The sequence below is a fragment of the Gambusia affinis genome, linkage group LG11 (genome assembly GCF_019740435.1).
Source record: "Gambusia affinis linkage group LG11, SWU_Gaff_1.0, whole genome shotgun sequence".
NCBI lineage: Eukaryota > Metazoa > Chordata > Actinopteri > Cyprinodontiformes > Poeciliidae > Gambusia > Gambusia affinis.
In genome coordinates, this window is record NC_057878.1 from 25,041,622 (window position 1) to 25,059,994 (window position 18,373).

General features: G+C 34.5%; 2 protein-coding genes across 2 annotated transcripts; one reads left to right on the forward strand and one right to left on the reverse strand.

Annotated features, from left to right (window-relative positions):
* Positions 1 to 5,187: 5,187 nt before the first annotated feature.
* On the reverse strand, positions 5,188 to 7,821 carry LOC122840152 (heat shock 70 kDa protein 12A-like). The gene is made up of 4 exons (XM_044132369.1): positions 7,528 to 7,821; positions 7,224 to 7,448; positions 6,977 to 7,148; positions 5,188 to 6,858 (listed from the first exon to the last, which is right to left on the reverse strand). Exons 1-4 carry the CDS (start codon positions 7,807 to 7,809, stop codon positions 5,834 to 5,836), a joined length of 1,704 nt encoding a protein of 567 aa, XP_043988304.1. The 5' UTR covers positions 7,810 to 7,821; the 3' UTR covers positions 5,188 to 5,833.
* Positions 7,822 to 12,041: 4,220 nt separating this feature from the next.
* Positions 12,042 to 17,351, forward strand: LOC122840155. The gene is made up of 11 exons (XM_044132372.1): positions 12,042 to 12,888; positions 13,807 to 13,854; positions 14,050 to 14,127; positions 14,251 to 14,295; positions 15,101 to 15,148; positions 15,661 to 15,696; positions 16,461 to 16,508; positions 16,615 to 16,798; positions 16,909 to 17,010; positions 17,086 to 17,160; positions 17,297 to 17,351. Exons 1-10 carry the CDS (start codon positions 12,788 to 12,790, stop codon positions 17,113 to 17,115), a joined length of 720 nt encoding a protein of 239 aa, XP_043988307.1. The 5' UTR covers positions 12,042 to 12,787; the 3' UTR covers positions 17,116 to 17,160; positions 17,297 to 17,351.
* The last annotated feature ends 1,022 nt before the right edge of the window (positions 17,352 to 18,373 follow it).

The following is an 18,373-nucleotide window of genomic DNA, read 5'->3' on the forward strand; positions in this document are numbered from 1 at the left end:
CTCCGACCGTCTGCCTGCAGTGCTGAAGAGTTGGACGCTGAGAATCAGGGAGCTTTCATTAAATTCTCTCAGCTTCATCAGAAACCATGAAAGCTAATTTCAGATACCAGTTCCCCTCCTCCTTATTCTTCCTTCTGTTCTTCATCTTCTTCCTCCATAAGCAATAACACATCAGCCTGTCTTTAAAACCACTGGCAATTTCTTTCTAACTGAACAAGGGCTCCAGCAACAAGAAGAAAAAAAAGTCTGCAAATAATTTTAGAATGTCTTGATTAATTATTATGTTTATAAATCACAAGTTCTGATTCCAATTTTATTACAAAAAGTTTATTTTCCTGATCAGAACCCAGATGACCAGAACTTTTAGAAGTGTCTCTGAGTGACCCATCCAGACAAAAGTGAGGAAGCTTTAAGCCTGCAGCAGTCTGACCTCTGGAGCATCTGGTTTAGATCTAAGAGCCACACAAATGTCTCATCACATGCAAACTGCATTCAAATTATTCAGAGACAATATGATTCATTTTTCTTCTGTTTGTTGTTCTCTGCTGAGGATTGATCAGTTGCCCTCAATCATAAAAGTGTATCAGGATCTATGAAAGAATAGGACATATGAGGAAAAAACAGCACAGATATACTGTTTTAAAAAGATTTTACAGAGACCAATGTAATCCTGAGCTTTGGTTCTGGATCATTCTCACGATTTAGAAAGGAAATAATTGTTTATATATGCAGATGTTTTAAAGCTAATAAAAAAATTTGGTCTATTCATAAAAACATATCTCATTTTTACTAATATATGTAGATCTAAAGTCTTAAAGACTAAACCTGGAATCTGAAAATCTGCTCTTTATGCTTTTCACAGCAATGAGACATTTGTACTACTGATGGTTTTAAACTTAAATCCGCTCAGTTTTAATCCACATATCAGTCGATGTAACTCAAACTTTGTACTGTGAAATGATGTTACGTTGTAGCTGATGAAAAGGAACTGTATGGTTTGGTGGTAATGTCATCAGTGACATGTTTGGATAAATACGTGATTTTTATTGAAAAAAACTATTGAATCTTTCATGTAAAATCTCAGTAAGAGACGATGACATTTGTTGTATGTTGTCAGAATCTAAGAGAGTTACAGAAAACTTTTGAAAGATCTGTTTTATTATTGAAATAATAAGCTGATTATTTCTATAATGACTTTGCAGGAACTTCTTCTGCTGTGAATTGAAAGTCTGACTACACTTGATTGATTAGCCCACTCATTTACACTTCTGTATCGTCTGTCTTCTCACAATACTGCTCTGCTCTCTGCTGGACAATCACATTCATTACAATACAGAAAGAAAGTCTTTAAACTCTGGAAGCCCACTCCATCTACCAGGGTGAAAACATAACCTTTTATTATGTCAATTCTTCACTTACAGAACAGAAGAAAAAGTCTATTTATTTAAATTCAAAGTGCAAATATTAGTTATACATTTTTGTCTTCTTTGCTGGTTCTGGTAAAAATGTAAATGGCAACAATTGAAAAGTTTTTTTTTTTTTGTTTTTTTTTGTCCGCTTTTTTAAAGACCTATATTTCCAATATGCCTTTTATTTCTTTGGATTTTTTCCAATAATTCACTCAAAATAAATGCCAAAATTTAACATACTTGGTTAATTTTATTGGATCTTTACAAGATGTGTTCTCTCAATACATGCCGTGTTTTCCAACCTCATAGCCTTCCACTAGGTGGCTGTATGTACATCCGAAGTTTCTTGCAATCCATTAATAATGATAAGAAGAAGTTAGGGTTGGCCCTAATCTTATTTTTAATTTAAAAAATTAAAAATAAAAATACGGATGGATTTGCTGGATGGACACAAAAACGCACCTTCCTGAATATACAACTGAAAAACATATTCAAATGTATTCTTATTTCTTATGCTAAGTAGATAACATGATGCATTATGTGAAATCTCCTCAATGGCCCTACAAGAGGAATATGATGCAGACAATGGATGGATGAATTTAGTTTAAATTAATGAACTGAATTAATTTGACCTGAATAACATAAAGACTGCCTGGCAGTATGTTTTTTTCATCCCCTAGAGGAAATTTGAGAGTCACAAGATGAAGAAATGTCTGAATTTCCTTTCAAAAATTGTGATTCCTCTGTCCTGTTCCCAGAAAAACTAAAAACAAACAAAAAAAAAACATATGGATTAACAGTATTTGTAAAAACTATATTCAATAAAGAGTTGTAAATATTGCTGTATCTTCCTATCAACTGGTAAACACTGCGTCACCATGCAGACTCCAATTGTCACATGCATTATGAGTTAGCAAAAGGTTGACATGATGTTTAGACTTTGCTCCCTTTTATGTTCAGGTTATTATGTAAAGCCTGCTGGGAAATCGTATTTGTTATTCTTTTATTACATTTTTTGTTGTTGTTTTATTATTTTATTTTCACATGACGCAAACTATTTTGATTGCTTCGATGTGATACGTTCCTATTTTCAACTCCATAATTTCACTTCAGATTATCCTTTACAGGTTGTGATGATTCACAGGAAAATTATTGACCTGTGAACCAGAGTGCCAGAGGATCTGGGATACTCTGGCACACTGAAAATGATTATGCTGTTAAAAAGAGACAAGAGGCTGAATGAAAAAAAAAACCCCAAAAAAACCTCATGTTCCTATATTTTGTTTAAAAGGTCAAACCTGATTAAATTCAAAACAGTATCACTGGAGAAAGGGTCAGTGTGTCATTTATTCATGCTTAACCAAGAGTTTCAGGTAGGATTCGTTGTCCCCTGTTCTAGCCCATGGGGCTTCGACTGCTGGTTTTTCAACAGCACTTCCAAAGCTACAAAAACAGTACATATATTCCAGATACCATTATCACTAAAGGAGGCAGACGAGTCACTAATCATCTGACACAGAGCAGGAGAAAGGAGGAGATTTAGGCAGAGAAACAACAGGATGGCCACAGTAGAACTTAAGCTAATGCTAAGCTAGTGAAACACCTCACAACATAAAGAAAAACTGCATTAAACCCAAAACATTCATAAAGTGTTAAGTCCAGCAACACATGTTACAATTTAGATCAAATTGAAAGAGACTAAAACCCCAAACAAATCCAGACCTGGTAAATGAGACAAGAAATGTTGAGGAGGGATGTTAACAACTAATAGTAAATGGTAAATGGTTTGTACTTGTTTTAATTTATCAAGCGTTAAACCAAAAGGGCTTTACACTGCATGTAGTCATTCACACATTCACACAAACATTCACACACAGATGGTGGCAAGCTACACAGTTGCCCTGGAGTACTCTGACAGTATGACACAAAAAGCCACAACTTGAAAACGTCCCAAATTAATAGCCCACTTATTGGAAAAAATGGAAGACCATTAAAACTATGACTTATAGTAAGGTGACTGGAGGGTCACCTTACTGTGTCCATGTTTTATGACATCTTTTGATCTCTTTAGATATTGGAGAAACATAATACATGAGTTCCAGTGAGAGGAAGATGGAAGGGCTAGTATTTGTTCCCTTCATTATTTTACTGTATCACAACAGGACCAGGGTATCTGTCTTTTACTCAAATCTTTAGCTTATTTGTCAAAACTCCTTCAAGCCTGAAGATTCTCATGATTCTCAACAAGTGACTGTCATAGAAACTTTCTGCACTTTGATCATCATCTTTTTATTGTTTGTATTTTGATCACTTACGTAAATCATGTGTATGTGAAACTTTTGTGGATCCCACAGGATATTTGAAATGGGATGAATAAAGAAGTATCTTATCTTAACGTAAAAACTTACACTTTTAAATGTGCATACACTTCTGTTGCCATATAGTCATACGTGTTTTGTAAAATACTCTTTGGTACGTCTCTCAGTGTGGATAAATAATGTTTCACACAAAGCCAAAATTAAACAGACAATCTAACTACACAGGTTGGTGACCTCAACGAGCTTTATTGCATTTACTGGAATAATCTATCGTTATCCTTGGCGATAGATTAACAGTGTTTCACCATTCTATGTCAAAAAGTCACCTTTATGCTCTGAGAAATGGGTCTGCTGGGAAACTATTACTGTTATCACTGGTTTTCTGTTTTAATCTTTTATTGTCATCTGATATAAAAACTTGAGTGCAGCTATGTGACATTTTTGTGGTACAAAGGGCAAACCAGGGATGACTGTAAAGCAATAACTTTATGACTTGAAGGAACAGTTGCTCTAGTTTGTATGTTGGGAAATTTCTGGAAGGAAGTATTTTTAAATAGTTTTTAGATATTATTTGGTTCTGCACAGTGGCGCAGTTGGTAGAGCTGTTGCCTTGCAGCAAGAAGGTCCTGGGTTCGATTCCCGGCCCGGGGTCTTTCTGCATGGAGTTTGCATGTTCTCCCTGTGCATGCATGGGTTCTCTCCGGGTTCTCCGGCTTCCTCCCCCAGTCCAAAAACATGACTGTCAGGTTAATTAGTTTCTCTAAATACTCCCTAGGTGTGTGTGTGTGTGTGTGTGTGTGTGTGTGTGAATGGTTGTTTGTCCTGTATGTCTCTGTGTTGCCCTGCGACAGACTGGCGACCTGTCCAGGGTGAACCCGCCTCTCACCCGGAACGTTAGCTGGAGCAGAACCAGCAACCCTCCTGACCCCATTAGGGACAAGGGTGAACAGAAAATGGATGGATGGATATTATTTGACTGAAGGGAGACAATAAGGCTTATTAAAACCTAACCTAAGTAAGACTCAAACCAGTAAAGTACTGGTAGCAAATCTCACCCAGTTCTCCAGTTATTCCTCTATTATGGTTAATGGTATTGACTTGATATTAATATATTGACTAGCCTTCAAATTTACTAATAACTTCATTGCAGTTTCTGGTAGAGTGGAGTTTTGTCAGAGGAGGGTTTGTTCATTTGTCAAATAAAGCACAAAGATTATCATTGGTTCAATGATTACAGAAATGAAGGATTGTCATGGTTTCTTCAGTTGTGTGTCATATCTGTACAAACAAGCTTTACAGATGTCACGGTGAACTTTGAGTTCATGACTTTGGCCATCTCCGTTCATCTTCTTAACACTCTCCTTTTGTCACATCTATTGGTAACACTTTATTTGACGGGTTGTGAATAACAAGTCATGCCAGTACAGCGTCCAATAATGGAAAAATACACCATAAAATTCTTACAATTTTATTGAAGACAAGCCTATCAACATTTCAGTTATACACCAAAACAAAAAAAATTATTCACTACAGCAATTTTACAAAAATAAGTTACAAAAAAACAAACAAATGAAATAATATATTTTGGTCATCATACATTCTGTGCTCTTTTGCTACACAATTTATGCTGAGCACATCTTTTGTTGTGTTTCTTTATTTAAAACACATTATTTTTTAAATATAAACTGCAGATAAAATAAACAAAGTCCTACTAGCAACATTTTAGATTCTTCGGTGTGCAACAATATCTGGTTCTCAAAACTTTAAAATTTAAATTTTGTTAGAGCGATCTGTAATGTTTAGTCTCCATGTAATAAAATCACTATTAACTTACAAATTGGTCTTTATCAAAAAACCTTTTTCAGTGTAACATTGCAAATTGATTCATAGCTGTCCAATGACTATCTACCTCGAGACATATGCAATTAGTTTAGAAAAGGACATTTTATGGAACTGTTAAAATAAATCATATTAAGGTAATCCATAATGTATGACAGCTAACAGTGTTTTCAACCATTTTCATGAGATTTCAAACCAAGTCTGTCTTTGTGTGGGCTTCCTTCTCATTTCTGTTGGATAAAAGTCAACAAAGATGCATCTTTTATGTTACTTCCTCATGAAGTTTATCCTAATGGTTTGTGATGAGCCTGACTCTCTGTCAGTGCCCGTTGCTGTCATTTCTGTGAAGCCAAACTTTATTTTAAGTCTGATCTCACGATTCAAACCAAGTGTTGTGTCAGGAGACTCAACAATAAACGAGCCAATTTCCTCAGTGTCTGGTTCATCAATATATGCAACATTTTTTTTCTTAGTGCGATAAAACGAAAAGCTCATTGCTTTCTGAGCTGCTTCTACCGGGTACAATGTGTGCTCTCTGGTTTCATTCCAACGAACATCCTCACCAACATCCACCAGCTTCATGAATATGTCTCCACACCATACACCATCTTTGTTGGTGTATTTTTTGTCTTCCTTGTGCCTGAACTTATCAAACTTCTGAGAGATCCCAACTCCATAAGTGAAGGGATTTTTCCTGGACGCCACCACTCCCTGGTTTCTTCCAAACTCTACAGCTCCCTTCATGATAACTTCTTGTGGCCTGAATGGGCACAGAATAATGCAGTCTTCTGCAAACTCGTCAGTAATGTGGTGTCGTAGAATCTCACTCTCAGCATACCCACCGACTAAAAGGATGTACTTAATTTTGGATGTCTTTTTGAAAATGTCTCTTATGCTTTGACTAATACCAAGTAGACTCTCTTCAAAGAATACTCTCAGTTTCTCTTTAGAGATTTTGATGGATCCCTCATCCCAGGTCGCCCCTTGCACTTTTTTAAAGTACTTCTCAATCTTTTTCTTTCTCTCAGCCATTTTCCCCAGGTTAAATGGGCAGGAGATTTCTACATCATCTAAATGTTTTTTGAAAATTGTGAAATCGTACATAATTTTCTGAACCTCATTGGGGAATTTCTTCTCATAATCATCCCAGACTCCAGTGAATATTTCTTGGAGGAACTGTTTAAATTTTCTGTCTACAGTTTGTCCTCCCAGATCGTTTCCAGAGGCTTTGTGCAACTCCTTCAAATTTCCTCCTTCCAGGACTTCATGAACAGTGATGTCAATGGTTCCACCTACAAAACCAAGAACAAATACTTTACTTTTAAGGAAACTAAACGTATATAGAAATATACAAAAATACTTCTTAAATGTTTTTGTGATTTTCTGAAAAATGTAAATGAAATGTAGTACCTCCACAATCAACAACAACGTACTGAGTTCCTGGTGACTGGTCAAGTTTTACATTCCCTAGGTTTTCTGCAATAAAACCATCCGATGGAAGTTTCTTACAGTACACTGAAGCTGCTTCTGGTTCCAGTGCAATGATCAGTTTATCTTCCTTTCCTTTGGTCACAATACCTGCCTTAAAGAAAAATAGTATTTTCACAAAATATAAGAACACCAAAATATTTTCAACAAATGTTTAAATCTGTGATACCTGAGTTGCAGCTTCTCTCATGAACTCTTTAGCAGAATGATCCCAGATGGCAGGAACTGTCAGCACCCAGGTGAAGTCAGAAGCTGTGAACTTTTTCCCTGCAGTGTGTTGTGCAATGTATGACAGAGCATCTTCCTTCAGACATTTTAGAGCTTCTGCAAAAACCTGCAGAGCTTTCATTTCTTTCCCATTTGTGGCTTTAATCTTCATATCCAGGTTGAGTTTCTGAAGATTATGGATTATTACATTAGTAAATTACTTAATTTACCTGTAAATTAAATGTAGACACAAATGTTCTACTCACTCGTTTATAGAGGGACATCTTGAAGCTTTCAAAGAATAAGTTATCTTTTGTGTCTGCTCCCATTCTTGACACATATGCTTCTTTCGCTTCATATCCAAAGCTGATAAACTGTTTGTATTTATCAAAAAGGATGCAGGTAGGAGTCTTCGACGTTTCTCTTGCACTCTTCTCACCCCAATACCTGACACAGGGCTCAGTTTTTTGATTTCTGGGTGTTATACTGAAGGCATATCCACTGTATGCAGTCCCAAAGTCGATAGCTATGATGAAAGAGTCTCCCATCGTAGGGACAGCTCCTGCTGGTTGACTGTGATGAAGGTTTTGCTGTTCATTTATAAAGTCAGTAGGCAGGACTTACCGAAAGTCTTAAACCCTCCCCTTCAGGGAGGCATATCTTCAGTAGTTCAAGTATCACTCTGACAAATTCACTCTGGACGAAGCAAGAATGAGCAACAAGAAAGAAAAGAGAAAAGATGCCAGGTAAACACAACTTCCAATCCTTGAATAGTTAAAAAAGATCAAATAAAATTTAACTATGTAGGCTAAAATGTTAACAGTTAAATATATTGATTATTAATGTATTTGAAATCTAAAATAATGTTCTCTTAAATCCCAAATTAAAACAACACTTTTCATATTTGACACATCTGATGCTGGCCCAAAGAACGTTTTTCATTTTAAATAAAATCAGGAAATACAAAAACCCCCCAAAAAACCAAAACATTGAACTTATGAAGCATTGACCTTGAACAGGAAAATCAAAAATGAGCTTCATATTTTATTCTTTATGTCTTTATAACCGATGCTTTGTATTGTTTTTTGCCTTATTATGTTATACATATCAGCTAACAATCTTCTCATCTTTTTAAGACGCAAGAACGTGGAATATGAACAGAAACGGATGCCTCCTGATAAAAGGTGAGCAAAAGCAATTTTCATTGTTTTGAAAACTAAGTGACTGAATTTAATCAAACACAATTGAATCTACATTATATGCAGCAAAACTAAAGTACAGAATAGCAGGTAAAGCTTCTGTATTAAAATTTAAATAAAGAAATACGGAACAAAATAAAATCCTTTAAATCTTTAACATTCTGCATTAATCAGAGTTATCCATGAAGTTATCAACAATCAATGTTTATTTTGTATAAACAACAAAGGTTCAAAATATGCATGTTCCTGGCACATTTAGATTTAAAATTAATTTCTCCTAACCAAGAAGAAACAGCCATCCTTCGAAAGGAAAAATTATACTTGATGATCATTTGTGGGGAAAAAAATAAAATAAATCTGCTTTTTATTAACATTTTAACGAATGAGCATGCTGAAATGTATTATATATTATCAATACATTAACCATCTAGTGGCTCCTAGACTTTTCTAGTCACTGGATTTATTAATTAATATAGTTGATTGATTGTAAAATCTTTTTTTCTTTTTAAAGTTGTGATGAGTTTTCTGAGATTGCCTGGCATTTTCATCAGACAAGGTAACTTTGTTCTTCAGATTTAAATTATATTATTGTGTTTTTTAAAGAATATATGTATACTGTGTACATCTACAAAATTCTAACAAAGAACCCAGCATGAGGCTTAATTCCTGATATGGATTTTGCTCAACAGGTCTGTTTTGGCAGAAGGAAATGAAACATTGCAATCCCTCCTACTAAGGTAAATAATCAGATATTTTAATGGAAGAAAAAAAGCTTAGCTTTTTGAAAGGAGTTTTGTCACATCACGTCTGAATTTATACTTTTCAGATAAAATGTATTAGTGTGCCATTCACCGTTTTACAATATTTAAGTCAAAATTATAAGAATAACAACAATTTTAAGAAGTAAAGTGTAACACCACAAAACATCATAGAGCCACAAAAATAACTTTATAACACCATAGGCTATATATATTTTCTTATATATATATATTAGCTGGTTTTTCTCACATTATTCATTCAGTCTGGTGCCTATCTCCAGCGAGAAAAGTTGCCATCCACTGCGTATGTGTACATAATTTTTAAATGAAAGTACTTCAAATGTTTACTACAGTTATATGAAAATCCAACAGTCTTAGCCAGGAGGAGGGTCTTAGCACTGTCAATCATCCTTGTGTATGCACTCCTCACACCCTCCCCCCTGCTCTCTGCTATGCTACAGCTAGTTCCTCACACTGTAGCCTCAAGTGAACACTGAGGCTAGTTAACATGGCCAACGATGAGAGCAGATAAACAGTTTTTCTGGAATGGTAAGTTGTTTGTCTGTCATTAACACGTTAAGGTTGAAAGACCATCCTTCTGTCTCAGATTGGTTGTTTCTGACTAAGTGGTGCATTTCAGCAGACTGCAAAAGAACCACAGGAAGGAGGGAGAGGAGCTCCATCTTTTCACAGATTATCTGTCTTTTATAATATTGTCATGACATATATACAGTTTTAACAAATATGTCAAATATTTTTGTAAAAGTTGCATATTTCAGCTTTAACATAAAAAAGAATTATTGAATAACACTCTGGAAACAGGATCACAGCATTGGTCAACAAACGTAGCACTAGAAACATAGATGACAGGTTGGTAATCCACTAACCTGTAGTTCAGTGATTTAGACGGGGAGAGGAACCGTAAATGCAGTGATGTCAGAGAAGGCTGAGAATTTGAAATCGCAAGAGGATTAATAGAAAAAATTCTCCTCTTCAGCCCGAGGGTCTCCGCTCAAACTCCCAGGTCAACAATCCAGAAGCCTGGCTATATTTTAGGCAGTGGTCATTCACTGTGGCTCAGAAAACTTAAGAAGAGGGTGAGGCTTGAATCCTTGATCAAGATCCATAGCGAGGGTCAAGCCTAGATATCAGATGACCTAAAGAAATTCATAATGCTCAAGGCAGGGCAGAAAACAGTCTTGGACGTGAGCGAAGCCAGGCAGTAGAAGTCAAAGAGAACAAGGAAGGAATGCTGAAATACTGGCAACACAGCAGCTTCCATAAATCAGGCAGGACAAAGGTGAGCTAAATGAGTCTTGATAAGCCTTGCAAGACTGAGGTAAAGTGCACCATAAAAACAACATGAGGAAACGTGAATCATTACACACTGCCCTGCACATTGTCAGTTAAAATACGACCTAAATCCAATTCTTTTTGCCCATATGTGACCCACATCTGAGTTTTTCATGGCTTAACAGCCCAATTCCATTTTTTTTCCATAAACCATTCACACAGAAGTCTTAGCATGACCATATTTAATTAGCCATATCTAATGACCAAACACAAAGAAATTTCAATTGACCAAAAAGTTGGAATTGAGAATCAAAACCTTCTGTGTGAATGTAAACTAAGGAAACACAGCCAACTGCATTCAGTCTTTGACTTGCATTTCTCTATGCTGAATTATTAATACCAAATATGACCTTCACTTTAATGGGAGAAATGGAATCAACTATGTATTCAGTTTATTAAAATTAGTTTATTAGTAAACTGAATTTAATTTATTTGGAATTGAAATCTTACTCAAGACCTTTGCTTCAGAGTTTGGGGCTGCATGACAATATATTTAAAATATTTTCGACAAGTCGCTGTGATGTTAAAGAAAGAGAAGAAAAAATGACTCACATCAGCTTATGGGCTTTATTATCTATATTCACATCACACACTGAGCAAACAGTGACATAGACCACTTAGACAGAAGTCTATTATGTTGAAGGAAAAGAACAAAAAACAGAACATTATCTTAGAAATCTTTGGCAGCAGTGGAGCAGAGTGGAAATCTGTGGTCCAAAAACTGGCACAAAGTCGAGTCTGACTCGATTTTACCAAACTCTAGTTTGTACTGATGATCAGGTATGCTCATCTGTGGACAGCATTTGTAAAAGACAAATTATTAACTTTGCCACAACTGTGCATGTTGGAACATTGTAAACTAAACTCATCTTAAACTGAAGACAATCAATCAACACTGAACAAACTGTGCTGCGTTTTGTGAAAAGTGTAATATTTATTTTACAGTCATACTGCACTAATATGGGCTGTTTTTCTACTTCAGAGAGTAGCTTTGCTAATATACTGTTTTGGGGGAACCATAATGTGTGATCTGCCAGGTAAATTAAATACTGGAACTAACTTTTCTCTGATGTTTCTCTGGAAGGACTGATGATGTGAAGGAAGATCCTCAACACCACCGGAAAAACGGGAGGTAATAATTTTCCTTTAAACCACAGGTTTAAAAGACAAGCCGTATACTTTTAGGATTCTTAATTAATCCATCAGTACTGGTTTGCCATGTCCCTGAGGCCAAAACCTGTCAATCTACATTTACTGGATTAATTCAGTGATAGTTCAAAGTTTGACTCAGAAGGAGAGAAAAGAAGGACTGAGAAATATGAAAAAAATACCCATGTTATACCCAAATTAATTTTTCATTGTCCCAGTGATGTGATGGAAATCCATCACTACTACGTTCCAGTTCGATGCTTCAGGCGAATGTCCCACTTATGGAGCTTATTCTTTTGTTATTTGGCTTCCAATAAAAAAAGAATTTAATTAAATGAGATGTTGCTGCTTGTCAATCATTATTCTTCTTCCTCTGAGCTTGTGAAGTCATAACATTCTTTGTTTTCTGCTGTGTTTGCTATGTTGCTGTAAACCACAGCAGGAGGGGCTTCATTTGAGCTCTGCAGGTCTTGTGGTCTTTGAAGAGTTTGTGAAAATGAACATCCCATGATACGGTGTTAATTATTTACCGATGCTGGGCACTTAAAATTGCAGTCCCAAACTGAGAAATCTGGAAAAAACCAGCACAAAAGAATCAAAGCAACACTCAATATAAAAGCGTGCCAGTACCATTTATTTTATTTTTTTTATAAAGACAAACCATAGCTGTTCCAACTCTCTTTATTAGTGAAGTTTTAGAATATAGTACATGGAAGACTTTGGGCTCTTTCAAGATATGATACAGATTATCTGTGTCAGGATTGGTGGAGGTGGAGATGAGGGAAAGCCAAAATGCAAATGGTAATAAATGCCAACAAGAAATAAAATCTGACATCTGAAGAATAGAAGAACCTGCTCACAAATGAAAAGAAAATCAAAACATGAATACTAGAACCTAACAGGACTGAAGCATGGGGAAAACGATAATCAAGACTAGAACTGAAGACAAGACTAGGAGAATGAAGAGATGAGAAAAGGCATCAGATACATGTTTTCGTATCGAGCAAAACTGCTAAGAGCAGCAAAAAATAATATCCCATTATGGGTTGTTTGTTTTTTTCTTCAGCATGTATGGCAACAAAAAATCTGCCTCCAAAAACTCTTCCATTTTCAACATCCTCATCTGTGGAGCAAGTAAAATGAGTTCAGCTGGGGACTACAGTTACGGGTTAAGTATACCTGCATATTCTGGAAGCTTCGCTTATTTAAAAAAAAGCCTTGTTCAATGTATACCTGTATAAAAAAAGTCAAATACTGGACTAATCTAGACATGTTGTGACACGTTCTCAGAAGAAGCCAGAGACAGAGAAAACTCTAAAGACTCAAAACTGAGTCTGACTGTTTTATCTTGAGAGTTACTTGATCTGTAGAGACATAATAGAAACACAAGAATAAATTCCTCACAGCAGCTTATGGGCTTTATTATCTATATTCACATCACACACTGAGCAAACAGTGACATAGACCACTTAGACAGAAGTCTATTATGTTGAATGAAAAGAACAAAAAACAGAACATTATCTTAGAAATCTTTGGCAGCAGTGGAGCGGAGTGGAAATCTGTGGTCCAAAAACTGGCACAAAGTCGAGTCTGACTCGATTTTACCAAACTCTGGTTTGTACTGATGATCAGGTATGCTCATCTGTGGACAGCATTTGTAAAAGACAAATTATTAACTTTGCCACAACTGTGCATGTTGGAAAATTGTAAACTAAACTCATCTTAAACTGAAGACAATCAATCAACACTGAACAAACTGTGCTGCTTTTTGTGAAAAGTGTAATATTTATTTTGTACTCATACTCCACTAATGTGGGCTGTTTTTCTACTTCAGAGAGTAGCTTTGCTAATTGTATGATACTTTCTATTCCAGTGTGTATGTAAACCTTAAAACAAAAAAAAAAATTCAGTAATTCCTTTAATCTCTCATCCATTCCTTAAATTGAAAATTTGAGCTTCGTTTTTATGAAAAACCTCAATTCTTTCAGGTGATAATTAATAATACTGTTTTGGGGGAACCATTATGTGTGATCTGCCAGGTAAATTAAATACTGGAACTAACGTTTTTCTGATGTTTCTCTGGAAGGACTGATGATGTGAAGGAAGATCCTCAACACCACCGGAAAGACGGGAGGTAATAGATTGTATCAACCTGTGGTTTAAAAGACAAATTAAGCCATATACCTTTAGGATTCTCAATTAATCCATCAGTACTGGTTTGCCATGTCCCTGAGGCCAGAATTTGTCAATCTACATTTACTGGATTAATTCAGTGACAGTTTGATGTCTGTTCCTATTTTCTTTTTCTTTTCTATTTTTGTTTTCACAGCTTGACTAAGAAGGAGAAAAAAGAAGGACTGAGAAATCTGGAAAAAACCAGCACAAAAGAATCAAAGCAACACTCAAGGTACATTTTTGATTTGGGAGTAACATTATTTTAAAAATTATTTAATAGTGTTAACATCACTGATTAATGAATGCAATAAAATGTAATAAATGCTGTTTGATATTCATGTGATTCTTTTTCAAGATTTGCCTTGACTGAATCCGTTCAACATGATCTCCGTAAGATAAGGTAACTGCATGGCTTACGTAAATTTTATTAATTGTAATAGTTTAATTAAACTTTTTTAACAAATAAATAAACTGGAGAAAACATTAATTGAAAAGATGTCTGTGATGATGAAAGTGAGATTTAACAAGCATTGAATGTTTATCAGATCCAGCCTGTGAATTTTTACAGCTTTGTTAAATCTGGTGTCCAGAAACAGGTGTTACAAATTCAACCTTTCTGAAGGAAAAAGTCACTGAAATTAATAATATAGTTTTAGTAAACTCTCCAGTAGAAGTGACAGTTTTAAAAAAGTAATCCCACAATATTAAAATATCTGGAAATGTTGTGTAATGTTCTATTATATTGTTAGTCTGGATATATGTCCCTCTTACAGCCCTTAGCCCCATAAGCTTTGTCATATCTCTCTGTCTGTCTCTATGTCTCTCTCTTTTTGCTCGAATATCTTTTGTAATGTTATTTAGTTTTACTCAGATTTTATGCTATGCCCTGAAATGCCTAAAGTTTGATATCTTTATCCATTTTATTACATATTTTCTGAAAGATGTTCTAATTGTACTAATGTACTCACACCCTAACTCCAGCAAACAGAAGAATCTGAAGTAATTAAATACACACCAATCCATGGAAGTTTTTACCAGATTATAAGTTTGCCACATGCTGGTTGTCTACACTAAAAGTGTGTGACTTTTGCACAAGTGTGAGACAATCAGAAATCCACTGTTTTATAGAGGCCAGTATTTCTGACTTTGTTTGATATACTAAATAACTGAGATGTTTGTTTTATTCTTTGAAATGTGTTTTAAAGCAATGCACTAGATCAAGTGAAGAAGGAACTTGAATTTCTTGAAAAAAGGTGAGGTACATGCAACCTGTTTTTCATCTGTATAGTAACTGTTAAAAAATGAATGCTGTGATGAATTCAGTTCCTTATAATGAAAAGATGGGATATCAAATAAATGCCACATTTCTTCAGGTAGAGGGTTAAATACTCTTTACCAAGTCCAAAGTGAGGACATTCTCTGTCCAGCACTATTATTTACATAGAATGGTCTGTTTCTCTGAAAAACCCTACTTTTCAGAAAAAGTGACATTATTTTCAATGTACTGTAATTTTACTTACAAATCTATCTTAACATCAGGAATATGAATAGAAACAACAAAGTTATCTGTTGTGAAATGTGCTTTTTGTGAAATAACATGCATGTATGTCTTTGTTTTTTATTTAATTTGAAGTGTAAGCAAACGTCTGGTTTCAGTTTGCATACAAAAGAAATCTGAAATCTGACTGGTAAAGCTGAGCTGAATCAGGATCAAATAATATTTTTCTAATCTATTTGTTTTTTCAATAAATGTGTATTTCTACAGGACGAATGAAACAAATGAAGAACTTAAAAAAGCAAGGTATACATTTTTTAATGCTTTCATTCATTAAAGTCAACATTTACACTAAAAATAAATAAAATCCATGTGCACAACTATATATTGTTTCATACAACACAAAATTGAATTGTCATACTTTCCATCCAATGTGCATGGACAAACCAAATCATATTAGTTATATACTTTAATGATTTTTCCGAACTGTACATTTTTTGTAGTGTTGAAAATAGAAATAAACATCTTCATGATTTAAAATGACAAACTGGGTGCACAAGCTTGAATATAATGAAGATCTTCTCTATTCCATACAGCATCAAACTACACACACACACACACACATATATATATATACATATATATATATATATATATATATATATATATATATATATATTCTTATTAAATGTTATCAAGCTTCTGACAATGTGGCCATATTTGTCCACTTATGAGAACTGGTGGCTGATGGTTTATTATATCAAAGCTCCTAAATTGAAGCCTGCTTCACCCGTTATAACAGTTTTGATGTATTTTTGCGATCATTGTCCTTCTGCACTCTCTCATTGTGTTGAAATTTCAACATTGTTTCGGTCTCAGATTGACATAAATTTGTTTGGGATGTTCAGGAACAACCCTGAGTTTTGAACTGTCAAACAAAATACTGAAGATCTGTTTTATTGCTGTTGGATATTCACAGAGATAGAAACTGATTTTTCAGGTGACTATTTGGACATACTTTTACCAAGGCATCACTTGTTTTAATTTACATTATGTATTTTTGTTAATAGGAAGGCTGTATATGAAAAAGATGAAGAGATGAAATCATTGTACGACAGGTAGAGTACTCTTGTAAATAGTTTTTGTACCTTTGGGAACACACTGACTGAGTTACTAATGTTTCAGGTACTTAAGTTTAAACATTGTTGTTATTCTGATGTGCAGAGTGGCAGGAGATGTTGCTTCTTCAATCAAAACAGGAAAAGCCATCAACCTTAACAATCCAGTTAGTAAACCAAGGATAATAGAATTATATGAAGACCTGAGGTGGAACTGGCCAAAAATCAAATCTAGTCTGAGATCAAAGGGAGGAAATGAGAACTCGTCTAAAGTCAGAGAACTGATGCAGGTATTGTATTAATTGATAAAATCAAATAAATTTTTAGTTAATTTTTATTTATTATAAAAGTTATTTCTGAAGTAATTTTATTTGTCTCTGTTGTTGTTTGTAATTTAAAGAAAGAGTTTTACCAAGCGAAGGCTGAAATGACAGAAAAGATTAATCACATAGATGGAGTATTTGATCTGAATATGGAAAGAAGTGATACAGCAAATCCAAAGGTACTGAATCAAAAATCTTAATATTAAATCTAAGTCATTTGTGTTGCTGCTAATTTAACATTACACTTGTTACAGGTAAAGGAGTATCGACAGTTAACTATTTAGAATCTGCAACTTGCAATCTACAGTGAGAAACAACAGGATTTGAAGGTTTGTTTTACTAAAAATCTTCTTAATATAACATACAAAAGGACACCCTGCAGCTTGTAATTCAGGGTGAATGTAATGTTTATTTGGAATAATGTGATTATTGTTTATGTTATGTTTTTGTACCTCTTCACCATAGAACCCCACACCACTACATCAATGTAAGACCTTTCAGGATGTGGAGGATTATTTGATTTTCTAATATGTAAATAAGTACATTCACTATTTTATTTACATTTACTGTTCAATAGAGTGAAACACATTGACAATAAAAATCAGACTGCAGTTCGTTATTTCATTACTTTGACTTTGAAGGCATGTTGTATATATTAATTGCTTGAAATTGTGCAAGATATTTGCCATTCTTTCATTTGTGTAAAATGTTAGATTAGTTGTCAGCTTCACTGAAGTATATTTAAAAATTTACTGAAGTATAAAATAGCTTTGGCATATTTTTTTATCAAGCTTGAGGTTTTAAATAGACTGTCAGTTATTAAAATTATGTAATGTTTCTTTTCATTTTCTGCTGCATTTGAAAACTTTTACAAATGTTTTCATTTTGTATATCACTTTTATGACATATTTACTGCCATTTTTTAATGCTTTTCTAATTTTCTAATATGTAAATACGTACATTCACTCTTTTATTTACATTTACTGCTCAATAGAGTGAAACACATTGACAATAAAAATCAGACTGCAGTTCGTTATTTCATTACTTTGACTTTGAGGGCAATTTATTTTGTTTTTGTTCATAAAAATAAAATTAAAAAAATGGGGCCCTGTCAATTACAAAATGAATCATATTGTATTTTCGAAGATTGTTTTTAGCAGTAAAAATTAAATGTTACCCCTCCCAGACCAAAAAACAGGAATAAACTACTTTTAGTTTGATTAGTGACGCCAGAGGTGTTTTTGGTGTTATACATTTTGGACGCTAGGTGGCGCCATTAGATGCTTGCTAGTGTTTACTAAATGTGTAGCTAGTGCTAAAACAGTAGCAGGTGGCACCTTTGACGACTTTTATAAGACTTCAGGTTGAGCACGTGGATTGAGTCCAATTCGACCCACCATAGACCAGTTACCTTAATCACAGCTACGTCATGTTTAATAACAAAAAGCAGAGAAAACGCATCCATTACTCTGTTTTGACATGTTTCTAAAGTTTGGATCTTAGCCTAATATGAAACAATTTGATCTTGATATATTTTAAATT

What these genes read in the sequence shown, in the direction of transcription:
- LOC122840152 (XM_044132369.1), bottom strand. Translation starts at nt 7,809, where the DNA reads ATGGGAGACTCTTTCATCATAGCTATCGACTTTGGGACTGCATACAGT. An exon ending in TGAGAGAAGCTGCAACTCAG is followed by an intron (nt 7,149 to 7,223) that starts GTATCACAGATT and finishes TTTTTCTTTAAG; the next exon opens with GCAGGTATTGTGACCAAAGG. An exon ending in CGTTGTTGTTGATTGTGGAG is followed by an intron (nt 6,859 to 6,976) that starts GTACTACATTTC and finishes TTGGTTTTGTAG; the next exon opens with GTGGAACCATTGACATCACT.
- LOC122840155 (XM_044132372.1), top strand. Translation starts at nt 12,788, where the DNA reads ATGTATGGCAACAAAAAATCTGCCTCCAAAAACTCTTCCATTTTCAAC. An exon ending in GAAGAACTTAAAAAAGCAAG is followed by an intron (nt 15,697 to 16,460) that starts GTATACATTTTT and finishes TTTTGTTAATAG; the next exon opens with GAAGGCTGTATATGAAAAAG. An exon ending in ATGAAATCATTGTACGACAG is followed by an intron (nt 16,509 to 16,614) that starts GTAGAGTACTCT and finishes TCTGATGTGCAG; the next exon opens with AGTGGCAGGAGATGTTGCTT.